This window comes from Elephas maximus, chromosome 5 (genome assembly GCF_024166365.1).
Source record: "Elephas maximus indicus isolate mEleMax1 chromosome 5, mEleMax1 primary haplotype, whole genome shotgun sequence".
Lineage (NCBI taxonomy): Eukaryota > Metazoa > Chordata > Mammalia > Proboscidea > Elephantidae > Elephas > Elephas maximus.
In genome coordinates, this window is record NC_064823.1 from 118,269,165 (window position 1) to 118,296,748 (window position 27,584).

The 27,584-nt window shown below is 40.9% G+C and overlaps 1 protein-coding gene across 1 annotated transcript in view; it reads left to right on the forward strand.

Annotated features, from left to right (window-relative positions):
- Positions 1-27,584, forward strand: part of BEND4 (BEN domain containing 4) — a 39,533-nt gene that overhangs the window by 7,656 nt on the left and 4,293 nt on the right. The window contains exons 2-4 of the mRNA XM_049886328.1: positions 1,326-1,886; positions 16,000-16,091; positions 27,333-27,573. Of these exons, the coding sequence (XP_049742285.1) occupies positions 1,326-1,886; positions 16,000-16,091; positions 27,333-27,573 (894 nt within the window). The remainder of the gene's footprint in view (positions 1-1,325; positions 1,887-15,999; positions 16,092-27,332; positions 27,574-27,584) is intronic.

The following is a 27,584-nucleotide window of genomic DNA, read 5'->3' on the forward strand; positions in this document are numbered from 1 at the left end:
TTACTTTTCTATCATAAACAAAAAGTTACTGGTATCTTATATCTAGAATATTTTATTTGTTGCCATTATTCTGGGTAGAGGGGACAGGAAACGAGAGGCATCTTCATCATGCTATGTAAACCCTGAAAAGCAACCTCTCTAGGTATTTACAATAGTTTATTTTGGGTCGAAGGAGCCCTGGTGGTGCAATGGTGAAGCACTTGGCTGCTAACTGAAAAGTTGGCAGTTCGAACTCACTCAGCGGCTCTGTGGGAGAAAAACCTGGCAATCTGCTCCCAAAAGAGGTTACAGTCGAGAAAACCCTGTGGGGCAGTTCTATTCTGTTTCATGGGGTTGCTATGAGTGGAAATCGACTCAACAGCACCCAACAACGACAATTCGGGGTCACAGACCGGAAAGAAGAGAATTTACCTTCTGACATTTACATGTGGGTAAATTTTCAGGACCCTTAAACTGACAAGAGTTAAATCCCATTGTCACTTTTATGGTTTGTTTTTTCTTTTTGTTTTTGCTGTGAGTTGATTGCTTTCTGTTTTCTTTTTGCTTTTACTGATTGACAATTACTGTGCTTTAGAATTCATGTATGTGAAACTAACTTTGGTACCCACACCACATATCTTTTCAGGAGATGTGGCAATCTGATGTTACCGATCTAGGTCAGCCTAAATATTGGCCCTGACAAGAAACCCAAGTTAGCAGATAAATTAAAAATTTAAGTCAAAAGGGATAATGGAACATAGATGTTGGATGACACATACTATAATGCTTTGAAGTTATCCTTTGACTTAAAGGGCCACTGTTAGTTTTACCTTAGATGTCTTGTGAGCCCCTCAGAAAGGCTTATCTCTCTTCTCCAGTTTGCATCTGGGAGCAACATACTCTTGGCAGGGATCGTATCAGCTGATTAATAGCAAGGGCACGAGGGCACTCCAGAAATAGAAGTAATGATTGCTTTAAGTCCTCCTATCAATGAGGAATTGAGTCTGCAGTAGCTGCCTCAGTTCATTAGAATAAGGATATTAATGAAGCCAAAGGTGTGAGTACAGACCTGTGCAGGCCAGTTAATGCTACAGCAAGAGAAGTTGCAATCCAGCCATTTCCAGAGGGAGGAACTGGGGGCAACTCATCAGGCACCCCACCAATTGCAGAACAACAGGAATCCGTGTTTCCTACGGATGGTCCATTCACTGTATCTCCTTGGTTTATCCTAGAGTGGAAATGCATATTTTAGCTTTCCCAACTGTTAACCTCAGAATGATTGAGGATCTTATTTATCCTCTAGGCTTTGGCTGTCGGTCTCTGATGTGTCTTTTCATTTGTTTCAGAGAGTCGTATGATCCTGGATGCCTTTGCCCAGCAGTGCAGTCGAGTTCTTAGCCTCTTAAATTGTGGAGGAAAACTCCTGGACTCCAACCATTCGCAATCCATGATTTCTTGCATAAAGCAGGAAAGCTCGAGTTATAATGAGAGACAGGAGCAGTGCCACATTGGGAAAGCAGTCCACAGCCAGACCTCAGACAGTGTAGATGTAGAGATGCAATATATGCAAAGGAAACAACAAACTTCTGCGTTTTTGAGGGTTTTCACTGACTCCCTACAAAATTACCTGCTCTCAGGGAGCTTTCCGACTCCGAACACCTCATCGGTCAGTGAGTATGGCCACCTGGCTGACGTGGACCCTCTGTCAACCTCCCCCGTGCACACACTAGGCGGCTGGACCTCCCCGGCAACGTCTGAATCCCACGGTCACCCATCCTCCTCTACACTGCCAGAGGAAGAAGAGGAAGAGGAAGGCTACTGTCCTCGATGCCAAGAGCTGGAACAGGAGGTTATTTCACTGCAACAAGAAAATGAAGAGCTCAGAAGGAAATTGGAGAGTATCCCAGGTACCCTGCCATATTACTTATAAGCCAAGTACAACTCTTCTTGCTTATAGTTGTCTCGTCTGTGTGAATGTACGTGGGTTTTTTTGGCCAGCAATGTAGGAAAACAGGTAAACATGAGGAATCTTTAGCTGACCCAGTGCCAACTGGGGAAATTTCAGGATGAGCCGCTAGCTTTGTCCTGTCTTTGTTTAAGCTACAATGTTCTTGGGCACAGGCCTGAATACCATTAAAAAAAAAAAAAACAGAGTTGCTGGGGAGTGGATTCCAACTCAAGGTGACCTCATGTGTGTCACAGTAGAACTGTGCTCCATAGGGTTTTCAGGGGCTGATTTTTCAGAAGTAGATTGCCAGGACTTTGTTCTGGGGCACCTCTGAGTGGACTCAAACTGCCAACCTTTCAGTTAACAGGCAAGCTGATTGACTGCACCACCAGAGGGCTCTCTGAAGACCAGAGTCCTATTAAAAGGTGTCTCTGTTGATATAAAAGCAGTTCCTAGATGTGGTACGATGAGATGAAATAAGCCAAGTGCCTGAGCCTAGGTTTCCTTCCAAAAACTGTCCTGCTCCTTCAAAATGACTTTTGTATTTTGAAGACTTGACTGTGTACACTTTATTCATTCATCAGTGTTAGAAATTAACATGTAATGATAGTTTCAGAGGCTGGACGGGTAGTACTGAACAAAGGGTGTCTTCTATTCCATTAATTTCCCCTGCATTGCTTGTTAAGTTTCAACAGGCATGGCCTCTAAAGTTAACAAGAAACTATAAACTAAAACTAACAGGTCAAAGGCAGACCAGTAACTTAGCCTTCCCAAAACTATTTGTGTCTCTGGCTAAACATGAGGCATTTCTTGCCTCTTAGAGACATTAGATTTATAGAGTAGTAAAGACATTTTTAAGGAGCCCTGGTGGCACAGTGGTTAAGAGCTGGGCTACTGACTGAAAGGTCAGGAGTTCCAACCAACCAACTGCTCTGTCAGGAGAAAGATATGACAGTCTGCTTCCATAAAATTACAGCCTTGGAAACCCTATGGGGCAGCAGTCCTACTCTGTCCTACAGGGTCACTGAGTCAGAATTGACTTGATGGCAACGGGTTTGGTTTTTTGTTTGTTTGTTTAAAGACATCGTTATGGCAAGATCTTCTCTGTTCTGCAGAGTGTTTTTTTTTCTATTTGGAAAGGTATTGATTGAGCTTCTAGCAATCTGTTGATAAAAAACAAAAATCGGCATATAGTCCCCCAATCTACATACTCATTTATTGGTAAATTACATACATATACTACATATTCATGTATTATGTACAAAATAAAGCATATAATTAAAATATTTAAGACTGACAAAAATATAAATAGAAGTTATATTCTTCTCCTACCTTAGTGTATTTCCTACCTTAGTGTATTTGCACCATCCAATTTGGCAGAAGATCTAAAAAGAAATGTTGAAGAAAGCTACCCACTTGTTTATTAATACACATAAGAAATAAAAATGTGTTAAGAACTGCCAGGCCTTTCTTCCACAGCACCTTTGGGTGGATTCGAACCACCAACCTTTTGGTTGGTAGTGGAATGTTTAACCATTTGTGCCACCCAGGGAATTGGCAAGTCAGAAAGTTAATCTTTCTTCTTTTCTCTTAAAAGAATTCCCTAAATGGAGCCCTAAAGAGATTTCACAAATTAAGATATGCAAGCATGACTGTCAGGAGTAGTGAAGGGATTATTAACATGAATTTTGAACAACTACAAATTGACAACATCTATTGCTGTCAAGATTTGTATAAATCTTTGTTAATACTCGTTCATTATGTTTTTGTCAGATGATAGCAGTAACAGATACCCCTCACCTTTCCCAGTTACTGTGCACCATTTCCTAAACTCTGCCAAGCCTTAGCTCTTCATTCTTGATGTAGCTCATCGTCTCCTGCTTCGCTCTTTCTCTTTGGCAAGGATGGATATTTTCTGTTCAGTGGGTTTGGCCTTTCAGGCACCCAGCTCTTCCCAATTGTAGAACCTCATATCTTTTGCATGGTCCTCTGGAAAATTGACATTGTTTTCAAAAGCAAAACCTATCAGATTAAATGCTGGTCAAAAGTATAATGTCCATTCTAGTTCAAACAGGGCTCTTTTGACTCTGGTCCCAAGTTAAAAAGAATATCAGCATATTTGTGCAGCACATTAGTATTATATACATCTCAGCCTCTTGAGATGTTTGGTACTGAACATTTTGGAATTAGACTAAGCCAAGTTGTCCGGGTGGGGAGGAGCAAGAGGTGAAGCAAATGCCTTCTCTCTTTGGGTTTGATCCCTGTAGTTAGATGTGGAGTCATAGTGTTTTCCCAAGCCAGGCACTGTCCTCAGGGGAGGAACTGGGTGGAACTAGGTGGGATGCAATGAAACCAGAGCGCTACTGGTTTTCTCATGTCAGATCCCCACCTGTGGGATTTACAGGTCATAGCTGTCTAAATTGTGGTTGATTCACTGTGGGTTTTACCTCAAAGAGATAGTTTCCATTCTTACCCCCAGTCCTCCTCTTTCACAAGTGGCGAAAAATAGTGTCCTCGGGATCAACTGGCTGCCTAGACACTTACATCAACCATTTGGCACTACAACCAAAGGAGCCCGGCTTCTGAAGGGCTTATCAGCATTCCTTGATCTCATCTGTGGCTAAGAGTTTCAGAAAGCAAAGACAGGTGGCACAAATATCCAGAATTATTATTGCATAATTCCTAATTCTAGGAGGGACCAGTCCTTGGAGAAGATCATCAAATTTGGTAAAGTAGAAGGTAAGCAAAAAAAGAGGAAGACCCTCAGTGAGATGGATTGACAGGGTAGCTGCAACAGTGGGCTCAAGCATCACAATGATTATGAGGATGGCACAGGACGGCAGTGTTTCTTTCTGTTGTACCCGGGGTCCCTATGAGTCGGAACTGACTCAACGGCATCTAACAGCAACAACAGTTCCTAATTCTAAATATTGGACAAGCTGTCCTTAGTATGTCCTTAGAAAATTTGGGGTTCAGTGCACCTCCCATTATTTAATCCTGTGCCTGTGAAATGTCTGTGCCAGCGATCGCTCAGTGCAAGCCTACCAGTAATCATTGTCTATCCATACTTCCCCGAAAGACAAAAAGGCTGCAGTTTCTTGAGCCCTCTTGATGGTCAGGTGCTGAATGACACTGGAATGTCACTGGTTGGAATTAGGTTAGTGGTCATGACTATTAGTCTATAAACATTCCAGCCCTGTTGACAGTTCCCTCCATGAACCAATAGCTTGTTCACATGGAGAACTATGATTGCTTTAAATAAATAATCAATACTAAAACCCAAAATGTAGATGAAAAGTCAGCTTATTGATTATAAATAGAAAAAGTAGTGTAAAATGAAGAACTTATGCCCTAGGGACACCTTAATTCTGGGAATCAGGTTGAAAGTGTCATTTATTGGTGAAAATTTGAATCAAAGGGAGACACAACTGTCATCTTGCCCTCACCTCTCAACCCCTATCTTTGGCAAAACGATGAATCAGACTGTGGTTGACCATGCAACAATCCACTCCTCACTCTATTGGCTATGCATTTTTTGGAGGAAATTAATTATATTTAGGCACCCATTTGAAGCAAAGTACAGTAAGTAATACTCTGGTTTTACATGTAACCAAGAGTATTTTGTCAAGCAGGAGCTTTTCTGTGGGTTAATTGCTACGGCTGCTAACCAAAAGGTCGGCAGTTTGAATCCACCAGGCGCCCCTTGGAAACTCTACAGGGCAGTTCTACTCTCCCCTGTAGGGCTGCTATGAGTCAGAATCGACTAGACAGCAATGGGTTTGGTTTTTTTATTCCCTAGGCAGTGTCATTGCTTCCCACCAGTCCCAGTAGGCTCCTAGAGGTCAGTACATCTCCATGAAAGGATCTGGTTCTTTCCTCTAGTAGAATCTCTTTATGTTGTGGGATCACTTTTTTACAGCCAAGCAAGATGAGTGGGTGCAAAGGAGAAAGTAGCACTCAGCGGTTAGCTGAGGAAATAAGGATGACAAGGAGATGGGGACACTCCTCACAGGCCTGAGTTTAGACGGTGCTTCTTGGTCACAGCGTTGCCTCCCCAGAGCAGTGCTGTTGAGCAGCTCTGAGGTTCCTGTTTCTTTTCTTTTTTTTTTTCCTCAAAATAAAGTGTTCATATGTGGGAGCAGCCCTTGAAGAGAGTTAAAAAGAAATGAGCCTATTAGCCTACAGAAAAAAGAAAAAAAAAAAAAGCTTTCACTTGGACAGGTACAAGGCGGGGAGGGGGAAGAGGAAGTGTTAGACCTTACCAAAAAGAAAGAGGTATGGGAGAGGTATCATTTCCAGCCCCACCTGGGAAAAAAAAAAAACGGCCTGCCTTATTGTATTATGGAAGACCAGTGAGATATTCAACAGACTTATTAATCATGAACTACGTGCAAGGCAAAGGGTTTCCAAAAAGTACTCAACTTAGCTTGCAGGTACAGGCAATTAAATAGTTTATCCCAAGGAAACGGCATCAGCACAATTTCTTTTGTATTAGATTATCACACTAGAAATTAGAAAGTCTGTTAAAAAGTTTAAAGATTCCGAAAATAAAATAAAAAACTCCAAAAGGAGAAAAGTATTGGATCAGGAATACTGAACACTGAGAGATTATTAAAAGAAGGGACGTGGTGGGTGAGAACTTCTCAGTGAAGAGTGTCCAGTTGGAGTAGTCACATTTATTTCGAAAGCTTACAGTCAACACTAAGAGAACTCAGAAGGCAGGAGGATATAAAGTACCATATTTCATCAAATCTGGGAGGCCATTGACTGTTGTAAGACATCAATACTGGATGTTCCACAATGCAAATTATAATTGCACATTTTAATCATCTTTGAACACAAAGTTCAGAGATTTTAAAATGTGCACAAAATGTGAGTCTTTGGAGTCATAAAATATGTTAAAAAAAATCATTTCCAAAGTAAAATAATTATGTCATATTTAAAGTACCTTGAAGTTTCCCAAGTGCCAAATATGGGGAAGAGATGTTGTTAGGTGCCGCCCAGTCAGTTCTGACTCACAAGGACCCTATGTACAACAGAACGAAACACTGCCTGGTCCTGCACCATCCTCACAATCCTTGTTAGGTTTGAGCCCACTGTTGCAACCACTGTGTCAATAAATCTCATAGAGGGTCTTCCTCTTCTTGCTGACCCTTACTGGTTATTATTTTAGGGCTTTCTTCTTTCTAAAAAATGCTTTTATGATTATCTCAATTTATCCTTATAATCCATGGGATCTTGACAAATTAATGTCATTCCCACTTTACAGATGAGGAGGTTGCCATCTGGATAGGAGAGGTCAGAGGCAGACCTAGGATTGTAATCCAAGCCTCTGACTCCAGTGCCAGTTGTGTTACTCCCTCCACCTCCTTGGATTATACAGTTCTGACCCTGTCAGGCCACAGTTGGCCTTTTCTAAGGAGGAACAGTTTTTAAAAAAGTAGAACTATAATGGTTTTAGATAACAGGAATTTGGCTAGAACCAAAAGCCCTTAAGATGCAGTGCAGACGTGAGCTAGAGCCTCCAGCTCAGTGCTCTCACTACGCCAAACTCACATATGCCCAGAAGTACTGGTAGAAAAATGCTCGGGTAGACTTCCGAACCTTAGCAAAGTACTGATAGTGTTTGAAATGGAGGCTCTGAGGAGAATGAAGGGAACTAAATATATTCTGAGATAAAAAATTGGAGCAGGTAATAGGAACAGAGAGGTATAAAGAATTGAGCTTCTTAGAATTTAGTAAAGCAGCCCTGGTGGCGCAGTGGTGAAGTTCCCAGCTACTAACTGAAAGGCCGATGGGTTGGACCCGCCAGCAGCACTGCAGGAGGAAGGACCTAGTCATCTGCTCTGGTAAGAATTACGCCTTAGGAAGCTCTCTGGGGCAGCCCTACTCTTTCCTGTACAGTGGCTGAGTCGGAATCTACTCAGTGGCACTCAACACCACAAAATTTAGTAAATTCATCCCAACTCTTGGCTATTGCTGTGAGTAAAACTGAGAGAGAACAATCTGAGGTAAAGAGAATGGATTCTGGAGTCAAACCTGGGTTTCCATTTATGTATCTGCTACTTGCTAGCTGTGATTTTGGTAACTCACTTTACCATTCTGAGCCTCAGTTTTTCCTTTTTAAAGTGAAGTTAAAAATATTTTAGGCATGCATGTTGAAAATAAAATAAATTCAGTAAATAGCAACTGAGTGCCTGCTAGGTCTTCTAGTTAAAAAAAAGAAAAACTTGTTGCCATCAAGTCAACTCTGACTTGTTCAACTTTTGTGGGTTGATTTTTAAAATAAGTATCCCTTACGTTTATTACTGAATATTCCTTAAGTTTCCATATGTGAAGGCACAGCGTAGCAAAAAAGGGTAAGAGATTTGCCCACAATTTCTAGTGAACACTTAAAAGAAGAGAAAGGCAAACTGCCCTGTGATGCGTTAATACAGAAATCTTGAGTGGTTTCTTCTACTTATAAGTGGTGTTATTACTTTGTAAACAGGTCACTGTTCAATTTGTTACCTAAGTTAGGGACCTCAGATACATCTGTAACTGATCTCCCCTAACTTCCAGTCAATCTCTGCAACTACTGGATTTCATCTCTTATGTGTCCAGTAGTTCCGTCCCCTGGCCTCTCTCCCCACTGCCTTACCCACGCCCATCTCACAATGTGGGCTGTTGCAGTAAGCTGCTCAGCCCCTCTCTCAGACGCCAGTCTCTTCCCACTAAAAGACTCTAAGGACTTCACATAGTCTATAAAGTCTAGCATCTTCGGTATGGCACATAAGGTCCTGTACTACTTGGATCTTTTCCTGTCGACTTCTGAAGACTTGATGCCTCCTGCCATGTACCAAGTGTTTCAACCCCACTGAACAATTTGTGACTCCCAAAATCTATCATAAATTTTCATTCTTTCTTGAGCAGTCATACACTTTTATGCCTCTGGCTTTTCTTTACTCCTCCTACATTTTCCAACCTAAGAACATATTCTAACCCTCTTGAGAAGCTCCTATTCATCCTTCAGTACCCAGTTTCAGTGACATTTTGTCTATAACAAGCCCTTCCCCCAGTTTCCAAACAAAATTAACCACTTCCCACAGTGCGTCATGCGTAACTGTTAGAGCTGTTATCATAGAAAGTTTGCACTTGTTTTGTGTCTGTCTCCCCTGATGTTCTGATGTGGAAGAAATAAACCAGAGAAGGTCCTTGAGGGCAGAGAGTAAGTCAAAGAATTAAATGGAAACAGGACATTATCATTATCAAAATATAACCATGCATCTGTGTTGTTGTTGTTGTTATTAGGTGCTTTCGAGTTGGTTTCGACTCATAACAACCCTGTGCACAACAGAACGAAATGCTGCCCAGTCCTGTGCCATCCTCACAATCATTGTTGTGCTTGAGCCCATTGTTGCAGCCACTGTGTCAATACATCTCATCGAAGGTCTTCCCTACCTAAAGCACGCTACTCATTTCTCAAAAAAAAAAAAAAAAACAACCATTTCTGTTGAGTCAATTCCAACTCGTAGTGACCCTATAGGACAGAGCAGAACTGCCTCATAGAGTTTCCAAGGAGCGCCTGGTGGGTTCAATCTGCCGACGTTTTGGTTAGCAGCCGTAGCACTTAACCACTACACCACCAGGGTTTCGCATTTATTTCTAGATGTTTGCAATTCAGAAGCTTACACTACACAGGCAATGTGAACAGGACACTTACTTAAAGATCATACACAGATGGCCTTGGTCATCCCATGACAGTAAATAATTTCGATTTCCCTGTAAAATTGTATGTGATATATTCGGAGTTAAATGTTTTGAATCTTCCAAAACAACTCTATAACAAGATCGATTAAGTAATGTCAGAGGAATGAGAAAAGAGAAACTTTGACCAGGATTTTAATGTAGTGATCCGCAGTGAAAATTGGAGACATTAGAGACCCAAGTTCTAATATAGACAAAGACAAAATTGAAGCAGTTTTCTTTGGAAGAGTCGTATTTAACAGTCAGTCAGACAGTACAACAGCCATGATGGCACAGTCAACAGAGGCATTTAAATGGCCTCTATAAAGAATTCACTAGACTCCTAGTCTTAAAATAGCAATAGCTTACACTGGCTAGTCTTTATTGGGTGCCTTCTGCCTTACAGCAATTAATCCTCATGATAACTGTATGCAGTGGGTGGTTACCCTATTTTACAGATGAGAAGATGGAGGCTCAGAGAGGCTAAGTAACTTGTCCAGGATCACATAGCTAATAAGTGCCAGAGAGAGAATCTGTACATTAAAAAAATAATACCCAAGAATTACGTTAAGACTGATTCCTGAGCCTTCTGTCAGTTAACTGTTATACACCAGTATCAGCTTAGTATAGCCTACCGACCTTGTCTGTGTGGATTTAACTAGTTTGGCCTGCCATGACGAAAGTAAGCCACACAGGCTAGGGAGAGTCTTTGTTTTTGAAAACAGCGTATTAATCTAGATATCTTAGATACCCAATGGGGTATCGGTAACCTGTTCCTCTCAATTTCTATTTTCCTTTTCCCTTCCCAGATGTCTTACTCTTTCCAGGATTATCTGGTAGGCACTTAAAATGCTGTGTCACATGGGAAAAAATTATAAATATTACTACGTATATTTTGGGTACCTTTAATAGCCTGTCTTCCCTTTAATAGAAGTTTCTTACAGTTTTTCATTCCTCATTTATTTACTCATTAAACCTACTAGAGTTTTCGGACTTTTTTCTGCAAAATGAATCACTAAATAAGTGAATGAATGGAACTTGCCCAATGGGCCTACGGTAGTAGCTTTTCCATCAGTGAGAGTGACTTCTTAGAATTCCTAATTTGCACTCAGAGGCGATTAAATGTGAAGGCCTCTGGACATCATAACCTGGCTTCTTTTGGCTGCTATAAACCCTGACCTCACTCTCTCTTCCCTTGGAGACCAAAGGAACAATATGGTTGCCTGCACCAAAGAAAACTGCACGTGAAACCCAGGCTCATTATTCCCGATCTGTGAGGACCCACGTCCTCACTTAGAAATTCCACAGTGTGTCCTGAGCACTGTAGGTTAACAGAACAAAGGGGGCAGAGGATAGGAGGTTTTCCCTGACTCCATCAGTGCCATGTGCTTCTCTTGAGCAGGCAGAATTGGTGGTTGAGGGGTAGAATGTGAAAGGCCCAGGTTCTATTCCCAGCCAGTACACTCCATATGCAACCACCGTCCATCTGTCAGTGGAGGCTTGCGTGTTGTTACGATGCTGAACAGATTTCAGAGGAGCTTCCAGTCAAATGCAAACTAGAAAGAAAGGCCTGGTGATTGACTTCCAGAAATTAGCGAATGAAACCCTATGGATCACAGGGTCCAGTGCACTGCGCATGCAGTCACTGTGAGTCAGGGGCTGCCTTAATGGCCGGTAACAACAACAACATATCCCCACTTTAATACACATACCTATTCATTTTGCAGATTGACAGTGGTTTTTTTTCCACAGAAGATATTTCTCTTGTTTCTACAGCTTCCCTGTAGACCATCAGTCAAGAAAGCCCCCAGTCCAGAGTGATGCTCCAAATCTTTAACAGTAGAGGCACCCTCTGGCTCTGGGGCTGAGGAAGGGGCCTGGAGGCCTCTTCCCTGTCAGCTGTTCATCATAACATTCAAGGGTAGGAGGATGCTAGGGGAGGGCCCAATGCAATGGCTATTTCAGTTTGTAATAACTGACTAAATAGCCTTACCCACAGTCTTCCTGGCCTTCAGCCTTGTGCTCAGATATCAACCTACAGGACCTGCTTACCTTAAAGTCCCCAACAGCCAGAAAATGAACATGAAATTCACTTTTATTCCAACATGTATGGTTCAGCTGGCCTTGCTCACAGCTTAGCAGTGCTGCCTACAAGTTGGTGGTACAGAGAGTGAGAGAGGCAGCCTCCAAACCCTTCCAGGTTATATAGCAAAGAAAGGTTTGTTTGTTTCCTAGAGCTGCTGTAACAAAGCACTACAAACTGGGTGGCTTATAAGAAAAGAAAGTTTTTGTCTCACAGTTCTGGAGGTTAGAAGTCCAAACTCAGTTTGTCACCCTTGCTGACTCCTGAGAGCTTTGAGGGAAAATCTGTGCCATGCCTCTTTCCTAGCTTCTGGTGATGGCCACAACATGGCTGCTGTCCTTGGTGTTCCTTGGCTTATTCCCATTCCCATAAAGTAGATTCCAGCTCATAGCAACCCTGTAGGACAGAGTAGAACTTCCCCATAGGGTTTCCAAGGCTGTAAAACCCTGTGGGGCAGTTCTACTTTGTCTTATACGGTCGCTATGAGTTGGAATCCAATCGACAGCAACAGGTTTTTAATCTTTAAGCAAGCAGACTGCCACATCTTTCCCCTACAGAGCTGCTGGCGGGTTCAAAGGGCCAACCTTTCAATTAGCAGCTGAGCACTTAACCACTGAGCTACCAAGCCTCCTTTCTTGGCTTATAGATCACTCCAGCCTCTGTCTCCCTCTTAACATGGTCATCTTCCCCTGTGTCTCTCTGTCTCTCTGTTCTTCCTTTATAAAGACACTTCTAATATTGGATTAGGACCCACCCTACACCAGTATAATCTCGTGTTAACTTAGTTAATAATATCTTTGAAGACCCTGTTTCTAAACAAGGTCACATTTGTAATTATGGGGTTAGGACTTCAGTGTATCTTTTGGGGGACACAATTCAATCCATAACAAAAAGGGAGGGAGTATTTTTGAAGATATTTTTCAAACTTTTAAATTATTATAAATATAATGGATGCCCATTGTAGATATTTTTTTACAGTGCTGATTTTTATAAGGGTGATAAAGGATAAAAGTAATATAAACTACCCTTAATCCTGCTACTGAAAGATTGTTTTTTTGCAGTTGCCGTCAAGTCAGTTCCAACTCATGGCAACCCCATGTGTGTCAGAGTAGAACTGTGCTCCACAGAGTTTTCAATGACTGGTTTGTTATCATTGTGCATTATTATTATACACTATTTCTTTCCAATTTCTTTCATTCACAGAATTATTTTTAACATGGTTGAGGTCATACTTAATATTCAGTTTTGTATGTTGCCTTCTAAGCATTTTTGTACTTCATTTAAAATATTCTTCATAAACATCTTAAACAAACAAAAAAAACCAAACCCATTGCTGCGGAGTCAATTCTGACTCATAGCAACCCTATAGGACAGAGTAGAACTGCTCCATAGAGTTTCCAAGTTGCTCCTGGTGGATTCGAACTGCAACCTTTTGGTTAGCAGCTGTAGCTCTTAACCACTACGCCACCAAAACCAAAACCAAACCCACTGCCGTCGAGTCAATTCCAAACCATAGCAACCCTACAGGACAGAATAGAACTGCCCCATAGAGTTTCCAAGGAGTGCCTGGCGGATTTGAACTACCAACCTCTTGGTTAGCAGTCATAGCACTTAACCACTACGCCACCAGGCTTTCCACTACACCACTAAAAAAAAAAAAAAAAAAATTTTTTTTTTTCCTAGGGACTATAAAATATGGATAAGGGATCAAAAGAAGTCATTTCAAGTCCTCATCAGTCAATGATTATTTACAAGTTTTCCTAAAACTTCCAAACTAAATCCAGGGTAATACCTGGTGCATATCACTTTGCAAAACAGTGAAACTCACGCAGTCACATTTTATCCTAACCGCAAACTGTGAAGGACATAGGGCTGCTGTTGGGATCATCAAAGCCCAGCCTGGGTAGAAGAGACTCAGACATACAAGTTAAATGGGATCTGAGAGGTCACTCAGTTAGTGAAAAACCTAGAGCTTCAAGGCATACCTGTCTCCTTTCTCTGCTAGTTCGCAAGTCTCTGGTTTTTCCTCTAACTAACCTCTACTGCCCAGACACGCATTCTAACTCACTATGGCATCAGTAAAGTGGGTTCGGCTTTTCATAGGCTGAAATTAGGGGGACTTGACAGGTCGTATTAAACTTTGCTGAGACCTACTTCAAACTGATGTATGCCTTCTTTTGGTTGACTTTGTGGTGGTTAGCAAATGCTCCTTCAGTTTGAAGAATATATTCAAATGATTATTCAAGAGTGACGCATGACAAGTCTATAAGTATGGCTATATTTAAGGAAATACTCTTTGGCAGGAAGAAAGTTTTCATAACCTACTTCTGTTTTCTGTTATTCAAATTCTTCAACAGGATAACAGTGTAGTTTTTTATTTATGTGACAATGTGATGTTGCCTAAAAAACACAAAGCTATTAGTAGACAAATTAAGATAATGGCCTTTGCGATCTTAAAAAAAAAAAATGAGAAAAACAAAGTGAAGAAAGCTTAATGTGATACTTTAAAATTGGGGCTTAGGTTAAATATTTATTGTTTTCTTTAATGTGACAGAAACATCTTAAGAAAACACATGGCCAAGACAGATAGTGGTAATAACTCGTATAAATTAGGTTATTAATGAAACAACCAAGACTTTGAAAAGCAATTAATTAATGCTACTGAAAGGGCTGTAATATAAATCTTTAAGATGTAGGAATTATTTCTGCAATGGTAACAAAAAATGTCAGGCTTTATGTTGAGTTAGTATCTTTTCAGTTCATTGTACTTATTCAATGAGTCTGTAAGACTAAGGTTCAGGGACGCAAACAGATATTTGCACACCAATGCTCACAGCAGCGTTATTCACAACAGCCAAAAGATAGAAACAACCCAAATGTACATCAACAGATAAATGGATAAACAAAATGTGGCATATACATACAATGGAGTATTATTCAGCCATAAAGAGAAATGAAGTTCTGATACATGCTATGACACGTATGAGCTTTGAAACTGTTACATTACATGAAATAAGCCAGACACAAAAAGACAAAAATTGCATGATTCTACTTATATGAAATATCTAGAATAAGCAAATTCATAAAGACAAAGTAGATTAGAGGTCATAATGGGCTCGGGGAGAAGGAAATGGGGTGGTATTACTTAATGGGTACAGAGTTTCTGTTTAGAGTGATAAAAAGTTTTTGAAATAAATAGCGATGATGGTTTCACAGTATTGTGAATATAATGTCACTGAGCTGTACACTGAAAAATGGTTAAATTAGCAAATGTCATGTGATAACATATAACCCATAACACTTAAAAATAGTTATATGAGCAAATGTTATTGCTTTATTTATAAATGTTATTGGTTATTTAAGGTGGGTGTCTTAAAATACATATAACATTACTTTTGCCAATTTAGCCATTTTTCAGTGTACAGCTCAGTGACATTAATGACATATATTTTACCACAATAACAAAGTGCATTAGTTAGTTAATTAAATACATGGTAACCAAATCTTAATTGGACCAAATCAACTGAACTTCTTGAGGGGAGAGAAAGACACTTGAAGTAAGAACTGTGTGTCCACGAATATTTATATTGGGATGCAAGTCAAAATTGCGTAGAATTCCTGCTTACTGAAGAATTTAGGAATGAACCTGTCGTTAAAAATGAATATTATATGGTGGCACCATGGTTAAAGCAATCAATTGCTAACCAAAATCGGTGGTTCGAAGCCACCAGCAACTCCTCCAGGGAAAGATGTGGCAGTCTGCTCCATAGAGATTTACAGCCTTTGAAACCCTGTGGGATCACTATGTGTTGGAATTGACTCAATGGTAGTGGGTTTGGTTTGGTTTTTTGATATTGATTAAACACCAGTGAAACGTAAATTTTCAGTACTTTTAATTTTAAACAGCACTTTTGGGTGTTGATGCTACAACTGGAGTCAAAGAAGACATGTCATTTCTGTAAGCTGTTCAAGATCATTATTGTTGACCCAAATTCATCCTAATTTTTTACTTGAAAATTCTCAGTGAATTGTGCTGAGCCTATGAGAAACCTAAAAATTCTCCCAAAACCATAGCATCTGTTCCTGACTTACAAACTGAAATAACTACGGATGTCAAATGAAAGAAGGTTCTATTTCCTTTAGAAAATGTCTTTTTTGTTTTTTTTTTTTCAGAAGTTTACATCAGAAATTTTTTTAGACCTTATTTAACATTTTTTATTTTCATGTCATGGGATAGCTAATTGTTGCAATTTATTTCACCCAGTGCCCTGCCAGACCGTTTTAGATTACTTGAAGACAGTACTACAGCACCATAACCAACTCATGATACCGCAGCCGGCTGACCAGCCAACCGAAGTAAGTCTCTCATAAAAAGATAGTGTTGCTTCACTTAGAATTCCCTGCTGACTTACCAGTATATACCAGAACAGATCGACTAGCAAAATATATTTTTGGCTGTCAGAGGTTTATGGATCCATTACCTGTAAGTGTACATACTGTGGAGAAAGATCATTCATGTACTTAACTCGTGAAGATTCAACTCTCTAATGTAGGAAAAGAAGAAGGAACAGTTTAAATAGTGTGGGCAACTGTTCCACCATTTTTTTTGGCACAGAGGGGCCCTGAAATGCGAGACACTGACACGTTGTCCCCTCAGGCAGATCCAGTGTTCCAGAATGCTCTTCACTGTGGGGCATCTCCCACATTGAGTGAGACTCTCACATGTTTAATATGTATTTTCCAAACATCAGGGACCCTGAACACAAGCCAGTTTCTTCCTCCAGTTCTCACTGGAAGAAACAGCAGTCTGTTGCAATGTGTAGAGAAAATAGTCTGTTTTGGTGGTAATGGTATGTCAGTTTAAATATAATATCTTTTTATGAAACTTTTAAGGCTCAGTTTTTAATACATCTTATTTCATCTTACTGACTTTAGAACCTAAATCCAGTGGAAGAAGCAACTCCACTGTTCCTTACTGGGGTTATCAATGTCTTGGATTGGTAATGATGGATAATGTTTTATTTTAAGTAGTTAAATTGTCTTCACTTGGCCAGGTAAGTTGTTCATGCTGGTAATGGTAGGATGCTGACCCTCTCTGTCATCTTGTGGTCACATACCTATTGGCATTCTTATATCTAGTTTAAAATCACCCTAAAGTTCCATCCACTGTGTATTGTTTTAGTAGATATGGCTGTGCATTTGTTCCCATTCTGATGCCATGTCACTCTGCTAAAGAAATACAAGAAGACACCACTTTACAGTCCTCTGTTCCTAAGAAACCAGAGGACGAAAAATGTGGAATCAGTCTGGTGTGGCTTGGAGTTCTGTCACATTCAGGTGTGGCCAGAGATTTTATTCCTGTTACTTCCTTTTCTTATAACCTAGAGGAGCTATTTCAAAGGTCTGGTCCATTTCTGCAACCCCCAGCCCATCTCTACTCCCATCACCCTCCCTTTCTTGAACTCGGATGGAAAGAAACGCCAAGTTGAATCTCCCTCTCCCCATCTACCTCCATACTTATTTCCACCTTCACACTTCCCCCCAGTTGGGAACCATGACTCTCCCCTTTGCCAATGCTGAATGCCCAGCGAGCTCTGCCCTTCCTCTCATAGGACTTTGTGCCATCAATTATTCCTTGTTTCTTGTATAGATTTCTGCCTTCCCACTAGTACCAAACACATTCCAGTCCCTCCATCCTAAAAATAGGACTTTTTTTGCTCCTGTCCTTCCCCTCCAAACTTTGTCCTTTCTTTCTCCTTCCATCACAGAGTTCTCGCATAGCATCCTCTGTCAGAGCACTTTCCATTCTGCCCCACAACACATCTTGGTCTTCGAGGGCTGGACCCAGATGTCATCCCCTTTAAAATTCCCAGTGTCGGTTCCACAGAAGGCACTCAAGTCATGCTTGCTGAATGGTTACCTCGTTTTTCACTGATTAAACATTTGAAAGGCTGGTGTACTGGGACAGATTACCTAATAAGCAAGATAAGTACATGCTTAGGGCATCAACAAAATGGGCACCAGTTGTCCAAAGCAAAGACCCATAGGTGCCAAGCAAACAGGACACGTTAACTTTTCTTTTATGACATCTTTTCATTTATAATTATAGCATTTATTACAAAACAAGCATCAAAATTGAAGTATGAGCAGTTTAAAGCAAAATTGGCGAAAGTCAATTTTCTGTTGTGGGAAATCAACAGAATTTGATTGTTGAAACAACTAAGTTCACTAACTCGTTTTCTTTGGTGTAGAATATGTAGAATACTCTTTTTGTAGAAAATGTGGTATATGGTAAAAATCTTAGTATCCCACACCCACTAAAAATTTTATGATCCTGTTTATCTCATTTAATATGGCTAAAATGGGATATGCCATATTTGCGTTCAGTCACTTATAGACTCATTTAAAAAGAAGTTACATCATGGATAGCTAAGACACGCACACACACACATTTATATACATGTATATATAACTCACATATCCTGTTTCAATGTGTGAGTAGGCAGAGGAGGGGCATCACAGATTATCAGTGTTTAGTGCTCTCATATGCCTTAATCCGGCCATGCTGGTCTATATTCGTTATCGCCACTCCCTTAGTTTCCTTTTGCTCTTCTACCCCCTGTAATCTGGCTCCACTTCCACTACTCTCTAGAATGCTCTGCAAGAACCACTGGTAGCTTCCCAGATCATTCCATCCAGGGGCCCCTTTTCCAGCCCTCATCACGCTTACACTCCCACCCCTCCTTCCACATTCTCTGACTTCCCTTGGCCTTAGTATCAGTACTCTCTCTAGTTTCCCTGCCCTTTTCTTATTATGCTTTCATGAGTTTTTCATCCACTGCTCTCTAGCATTTGATTTTTCATCTTCTCTTGCTCTCTACTCTCTTTCTCTGGACAGTTATGTTCCCTCTCATAATGTCAACTCTACATGTACATTAACACATCCTATGTATGTATCTCTCCCCCACAGATCTGTCAGTTTGTCGTATTGTGGGGACTTGTATGTTGCTGTGATGTTGGAAGTTATGCCACTGATATGCAGATACCGGGGGGGTCACCTATGGTGGATAGGTTTCACCTGACCTTCCAGATTAAGACTATGAAGAAGGGCCCAGGGGTCTACTTCTGAAAAGAATCAGCCAGTGAAAATCTTATGAATAGCAGCAGAACATTGTCTGATACAATGCCAGAAGGTAAGCCCCTCAGGTTGGAAGGCACTCAAAATATGACTGGGGAAGAGCTGCCTCCTTAAAGTAGAGTTGACTTTAATGATATGGATGGAGTCAAGCTTTTGGGACCTTTGTTTGCTGATGTGGCATGACTCAAAATGAGAAGAAACAGTTGCAAACATCCATTTGTAATTGAAACATGGAATGTACGAAGTATGAATCTAGGAAAATTGGAAATCGTCAAAAATGAAGTGAAACGAATAAACATCAGTATCCTAGGCATTAAACCCATTGCTGTGGAGTCGATTCTGACTCATAGCAACTCTACAGGTCAGAGTAGTACTGCCCCATAGAATTTCCAAAGAGTGGCTGGTGGATTCAGATTGCTGACCTTTTGGTTGATAGCCATAGCTCTTAACCACTGTGCCATGAGGGCTTCAGCCAAACCTGTTGCCGTCTAGCCAATTCTGACTCATAATGACCCTATAGGACAGAGAAGAACTGCCCTATAGGGTTTCCAAGGAGTGGCTGGTGGATTCAAACTGCCCACCTTTTGCTTAGCAGCGAAGCTCTTGACCACTGTGCCACCAGGGCTTTATTCCTGGGCATTAGTGAGCTGAAATTGACTGATACTGGCCACTTTGAATCAAACAATCATATGGTCTACTACGTTAGGAATGACAGCTTGGAGAGGAACAATGTTGCATTCACTGTCAAAAAGAACATTTCAAGATCTATCCTGAAGTACAGTGCTGTAAGTGATAGGATGATAACCATACGCCCACAAGGAAGATTAGTAAATACGACTATTATTCAAATTTATGCACCAACCACTAAGGCCAAAGATGAAAAAATTGAAGATTTTTACCAAATTCTGCAGTTTGAAATTGATCGAACATGCAATCAGGATGCATTGATAATTATTGGTGATTGGAATGCAAAAGTTCAAAAGAAAGAAGGATCTATAGTTGGAAAATACGGCCTTGGTGATAGAAATGGTGCCAGAGATTGTATGATAGAACTTTGCAAGACCAACAACTTCTTCACTGCAAATACCTTTTTTCAACAACATAAATGGCAACTATACATGTGGACCCCTCCAGATAGAATACACAGGAATCAAATCGACTACGTCTGTAGAAAGACCTGATGGAAAAGCTCAATATCATCAGTCAGAACAAGGCCAGGGGCTGACTGTGGTACAGACCATCAATTGCTCCTATGCAATTTCAAGTTGAAACTGAAGAAAATTAGAACAAGTCCACGAGAGTCAAAGTACGACCTTGAGTATATCCCACCTGAATTTAGAGACAATCCGAAGAATAGGATGAACACTAATGGTCAAAGACCAGACAAGTTGTGGAATGACATCAAGGACATCATACATGAAGAAAGCAAGAAGTCATTAAAAAGACAGGAAAGAAAGAAAGACCAAAATCAATGTCAAAAAAGACTCTGAAACCTGCTCTTGAATGTCATGTAGCTAAAGCAAATGGAAGAAATGATGAAGTAAAAGAGCTGAACAGAAGGTTTCAAAGGGCAGTTTGAGAAGACAAAGTAAAGTATTACTATGACATAGCGACATTCAACTGTTTCAGGAGGTAGCACTAAAGGCACTGGTGAAAAACAAGGCTCCAGGAATTGATGGAATACCAATTAAGATGTTTCAGCAAATCAGATGCAGCTCTGGAAGTGCTCATTCATCTATGCGAAGAAATTTGGAAGACCTAGCCAATCGACTGGAAGAGATCTATATTTATGCCTGTTCCCAAGAAAGGCAATCCAACCAAGTGCAGAAATTATCAAAAAATATCATTAATATTACAAGCAAGTAAAATTTTGTTGAAGATCATTCAAAAGCAGCTGCAGCAGTACATCAACAGGGAACTGCCAGAACTTCAAGCCGGATTCAGAAGAGGACGTGGAACCAAGGATATCATTGCTCATGTCAGGTGGATCCTGGCTGAAAGCAGAGAATTCCAGAAGGATGTTTAGCTGTGTTTTATTGACTATGCAAGGCATTCAACTGTGTGGATCATAACAAACTGTGGATAACATTGTAAAGAATGGGAATTCCAGAACACTTGTGTTCATGAGGAACCTGTACAAAGATCAAGAGGCAGTCATTCGAACAGAACAAGGGGATACTGATTGGTTTAAAGTCAGGAAAGGTGTGCATCAGGGTTGTATCCTTTCACCATACTTACTCAATCTGTATGCTGAGCAAATATTCCGAGAAGCTGGACTATACGAAGAAGAACAGGGTATCAGGATTGGAGGAAGACTTATTAACAACCTGCATTATGCAGATGACACAACCTTGCTTGCTTAAAGTGAAGAGGACTTGAAGTACTTATTGATGAAGATCAAAGACCACACCCTTCAGCATGCATTACACCTCAACATAAAGAAAACAAAAATCCTCACAACTGGACCAATATGCAACATCATGATAAACAGAAAAAAGATTGAAGTTGTCAAGGATTTCATTTTACTTGGACCCACAATCAACACCCATGGAAGCAGCAGCCAAGAAATCAAAAGATACATGGCATTAGGCAAATCTGCTGCAAAAGATCTCTTTAAAGGGCTGAAAAGCAAAGCTGTCACCTTGAAGACTAAGGTGTGCTTGACCCAAGCCATGGTGTTTTCATTTGCCTCATATGCATGCAAAAGGTGGACGATGAATAAGGAAGAGCGAAGAATTGAGGCCTTTGAATTGTGGTGTTGGCAAAGCATACTGGATATACCATGGACTGCCAAAAGAACAAACAAATCCATCTTGGAAGAAGTACAACCAGAATGCTTCTTGGAAGCAAGGATGGCGAGACTGCATCTCACATACTTTGAATACATTATCAGGAGGTATCAGTCCCTGGAGAAGGACATCATGCTTGGTAAAGCAGAGGGTCAGCAAAGAAGAAGACCTTTGACAAGATGAGTTGACACAGTGACTTCAGTGATGGGCTCAGGCATAATAACAATCGTGAGGATGGCGCAGGACCAGGTCGTGTTTTGTTCTGTGTGTGTCGCTATGAGTAGAACTGACTCGACAGCACCTAACAACAACAGCAGCACATATATATCTGGAGCCCCAGTGGCGCCATGATTAAGAGCTCAGGCTGCTCACCAAAAGGTCAGCAGTTCGAATTCACCAACCACTCCTTGGAAACCAGCCTATGGGGCAGTTCTACTCTGTTCTATGGGGTCATTATGAGTCAGAATTGACTTGATGGCAGTGGGTTTGGTTTTGGTTTTTAAATATGTATCTAAAACACCAATCCTGTCTGTCAGTTTGTCATACTATGGTGGCATGCGTGTTTCTGATACTGGAAGCTAGACCACTGGTATTTCACATACCAGCAGGGTCACCTATTTCAAATACGTGCTGGACAGGCTCCACAAATCTTCCAGAGTAGGAAGAAAGGGCTGATGGTTGACTGCCAAAAATTAGCCAATGAATACCCTATGGACCACAACAGAATATTGTCCGATATAGTGCTGGAAGATGAGTCCCCTAGACTGGAAGGTGCTCAAAATACATAGTGACCACAACAACCGTCTCTTGTATACCAACAATCGTGAAGATGGTGCAGGACCAGGCAACGTTTTGTTCTGTTACACACGAGGTCACCAAGAGTCAGAGGTGACTTGACAACTAACAGCATGCATGTATCTGGAGCACCAATCCTCATTACTTAACTCCAGACCTATTTGTCCAGCTGCCTGTCCAAGAGTGGAATGCCACACACCTCTCAACCTCACTGTACCTACTCTGAATACCCACTCTTATCACTTCTGTTTTCTTTTTAATAAAGGCAGCATCTCTATAATAAAGCCCCCAGTCACCTCAGGTAAAGACTTCTGAGATTCGCTATTTCCTCTTCTTCATCCCCAGCATCCAACTATGCTACAGCCATGTTGCATTGTTTTAGTTCACACTCATCACTTTTCACCTGGACCACTGCAGATCCTTTCTTATCCATCATCCACATTGGAAAGTTACTTTTCTAAAATAAGTATCCAAACTAAATGTCACATGCTCAAAATTCATTGATTGCTCTCTAGAAGAAAAGTTACTTAATTTGACATATCTGTCATACAAAAACCACTACTGAAAAGCCCACTTCCTTCAAGAAGCTACCCCTGATTGCTGCTCCCTGTGCTTTGTGCTCATTTGGCACATTACTCATGAGTCTAATTCAGGACAATCTGGGCTACTTTATAGTTAATGCACACGTGTCTCTTCCATTTCTTTGTGAGTCTGAAGACGTTGAGCTTTTTTCATCATGTTATTTTTCAAATTGACTCACTAGTAGGTCAGAGTTTGATAAGTGTTGGTGGCTAATTGAAGAGAATATACAATCAGAATTCTATAAAAACAAAGGAAATACCTGTATTTCCTCTGGGAAGCACTCTTATTACCCATCATCACCATTATTGCTATACTACTTTTATTGTCACTTCAGGCATTTTCTCATTTTTATTATTTATCACGTTTTATTTCTGTTAACTATGCTAAAACAGGATTCTAACTCTCATCCATAACTCAGAGCATTTTGAGTTGTATTTTGGGCTGTAAATTGCTTTTTCTCTTTGTTTTCCTTTTTCTTGGAGAAAATTACATCCAAATGGTATAGCCCCATATTATGAGAGCTGTTGAGCTCTTCAGTGTATGAGTGGGTATTTTTAAGCATTTGAGAAATCTCCTGCCTTGGATTGTCAGCTCCCTAATTACAATACCTCCCGTCTAGAAATAAACTCAATTCTGATTTTAGGGAAACAGCACAGTGTCCTGGGCTGAACCCTGAACTTGGGGACAGGGTTCCCCAGCTCTGCCCCTTTGATTATGAGACCTTAGGAAAGGATTTAACTTCCTTCACAAAATGGACGATCCTCCCTTGCCAGGTAAGCTCATACACCTGAAGGAAAGCAGTTTTAGAAACTATTCAACATTAAATAAATGTTTTAAAAACAGCTCACAGTCTTCTTTTCTAAGGGGGACAAGTGTGCCTGGGTAGGTACTTTGTTGTTGTTGGTAGTTGCTATCAAGCCAATTCTGACTCATGGCGAGCCCATGTGTGCAGAGTAGAGCTCCTTCTGTACTTAAAGGGATCACACCTAAGAGGATGGTTTTAAATTAAGGATAGTGGAAGTCCTCTGTCGCCAGAAGCCCATATTAAAAGAAAAAAAAAAATTATTGTGGTAAAATATATATAACATAAAAATTTACCATTTAAAACCATTTCTAAGTGTACAATTCAGTGGCATTAATTACATTAATTACATGCACCGCTATTTCCAAAATTTTTCCATTGTCCCATACAGAAACTCTACCCATTAAGTAATAACTCTTCATTCCCCCTCCCCTAGCCTTGGCAGAAAAGCCCTTTTAATGGCCACTTGTCAGTGTTGCTCTCCTTAAAGTTCTTCAAGGCAAGGAAGTTCAACTTCACCAATTAATGTTTTCAAGAAGCTCTTCAGATGTCCCAGCCCCAGTGTTAAAAAATAAATAAGAACTCTTAATTATAGCCAGCTTTGTTGAAAGCTGGCTATTCTGTGGCAGCCACAGTGGCAAGTACTGTACCATATTAGTCTTTCAGCAAATGTTTATCACACTGGCTGTGTGTCAGTTGAGGAGGCACTGGTGGTTTGGTGGTAGAATTCTCACCTTCCATGCAGTAGATCAAGGTTTGATCCCCAGCCAGTCCACCTCCTGTGCAGCCATCACCTGTCTGTCAGTGGAGTCTTGCATGTTGCTATGATGCTGAACAGGTTTCAGGGGAGTTACCAGACTAAGAAGGACTAGGAAGAAAGGCGTGACCATCTACTTTTGAAAATCAGTCAGTGAAAAAACCCTGTGGATCACAATGGTCCAGTCTGCAAGCAATCGTGGGGATGGCACAGAGCCCGGCAGTATTTCTTTCAATTTGTGTCAGACGCTGGTCTTGGCACTGCGAGTACGTCATGGAATAAAGCAGATAAAAATCCCAGCCCTCATGTGCTTATCTTCTGATGGGGAGACTGATGGGCCCCGCACCCCAAACCTGCAAGCTGAGATGATTATCCCTATTTTTACAGAAAGGACCCGAAGTTTAGAAGAGTTAAGTCACCTGCCCGGGCCCTAACCCAGGGTCCAGCGCTGTAATTACATTGCCTATGAGGAGAAATGAGGCCATGGATACAAAATGCTCGGGGCTGGCGCTTCAGGCTGGTAATAAGTAGCTCAGTAAATGGTGGCAGTTATTAAGGTTCTTGTACAAAAATTTATTTTTGACGCAATTAGTGGTTTTAAGGGGCGTGTCACTGCTCCATTTAGTTTTTACTTCTTAAAAACAGAGACTACTGTTATCTAACCAGTAGAGCTTCCCAGACATTTTTCTCATCCTGACACATTTAGATATTGACAAGGCTGCTAAGACAACTTGCCTGGGGATTCCATCTGCCCCAGGCCCTGCCTGGCTGCCCTGAGGGTCGAGGCGTCAACCAGTCAGAACCCTTGTAACCCTTCCAGGCTGTGCATGGGAAGTAATAGAATTACCTTCCTGCTGCCTCCCTCCTCCTCCCAGCCCCAGCCCTGTATTCCCTATCTTGACTGACATCTCACTGACCTTTGCTCCTTGAATTGGTTGCCCGGCACCCATTGATTCTACATCTTTCATCCCTGCCTCTCGGTCTGCACTGCCACAGACTCAGTTCATGCCTTCATCATCTCTACCTCCTGCCATGAAACAGCAACCTGGGCCAAGGGAACCTTTGGAACCTGTGGGCTTCTGCTTTTTTTTTTTTTTAATTAAAAGCATATAGCATGTGCCAGGCACTGTTCTAAGCTCTGGGAATATAGCAGTGAATGTTGTTGATGTTGTTAGTTGCCATTCAGTCCATTCCAACTCATGGCAACCCTAATGTGTGCAGAGTAGAATTGAGTTCTATAGGGTTTTCAAGGATGTGACCTTTCAGAAGCAGATCACCAAGCCTGTCTTCCAAGGCATCTCTGGGTGGGTTCAAATCACCAGTCTTTTGGCTAGTAGTAGCCAAGCACTTAACCTTTTGCACCACCCAGGGACTTGTTCCTGGTCATCTTTTGATCACCTCTTGTACGCAGGGTCATCTGTTGTACACAGAGCCAAGGTTGGCTTATGCTTCCAAATATTCACGTCTTAAACCCATGATAACCTGGTTCTTCCCGTTTTACATGTGGGGGAACTTTGGTCGAAGGAGGGGAGGTAATTTGTTCAAGAAACACAACTAATGCACAGAACCAAGATTTGGTTCAAATCCAGGCTGGCTCTAAATTTAGTGCACAAACCACTCACTTCAACTGCCTCCTTTAAAAAGGAAACTAAGTCACACACTTGCTAGTTAAGAAAGGATAACTGCTATAGTGAGTTTCCAAGATAATTTTGTAGCCAAATGTGGCTGTCTCTTTTCTGTTGGTTCCTATGTCGTTTACCCATCTCAGTGCTTAACTAATAAGAGCATTTTTTGACATAAAACCCTATCAGACCCAAACACTGACAAATTTATAACCTGTAATAAATTTGCAGAGTTGTAAAACTGAATGAGGTTTCTCTTCTTTATTTTGTACACCTTAATTACTGGGGAAGGAGTACATAAAAACTGAGATCATAGGTTAATTATTTGTCCTGGACTGTAGAATTTTATGGACAACCAGAACTAAAGTAATGGTTGTGTAGGTACAATTGACTAAACATGGCTTTTAAATGTTACAGAAATCCCCATAATTAGCCCCACTGCAGCTATTTAGCCTGGGGATTTTATAGCAGACATAAATTATGATGGTGAAAAGTAAGAAAAAGTTTGAGTTGACATAGTGGCATTTGCGGAAGCTGTAATTTGAGGAGACATGTTTTGCATTATTATTAATTTTTTTTCAAGCTTCCACAGTTCCCCGTTTTTAAATTTTTTTTTCACTGTAATGCAATGGCTCTCAGGTGTTAGGTGTGTTAAACCCGATTAATACCTTATGAAAAATAGACCACCTGCATCATTTCTCAAAGTACTTAACTGCCAGCCAAAGGATGAAGAGTCCTGTTTGATCACACTCTTCAAAGTCATTTTTGCATATTTTAATAGATTGAAAAGGAAAGTTACAGGTTATATTTAAATAGTGTTCCCTGTCATTGGATCTTGACACATTTTAACCTACCTGTTAAAACGCGAGTTATAAATAGCTCCTCTTTCAAAGGTGTTCATTATACCTCATTGGTTCTTGTTATAGAAAATGCAAATGTAATTTGAAAAGTGCCCATTCTGAGTGCGAGCAATTACTTGTGCTCTTCACTACCTGGTTCATTGTCAGCATCGCCACTTGGTTAAAAAGCGTGTTTACCTTTGAAATGGAGATGGCATTGGCTTCTGGCTGGCTGGTTAAGTAGGTATTGAGAAAACGTTTTGCTTTTTCCAGGGAAGCAAGCAGCTGTTGAACAACTATCCTGTCTACATAACAAGCAAACAGTGGGACGAGGCCGTAAACTCTTCAAAGAAAGATGGGAGACGGCTCCTTCGATACCTCATCAGATTTGTTTTCACGACCGATGAGCTTAAGTACTCATGCGGCCTTGGGAAAAGGAAAAGGTCAGTGCAGTCAGGAGAGACAGGTCCTGAAAGACGCCCTCTGGATCCAGTTAAAGTAACATGCCTCCGAGGTACTGCATCC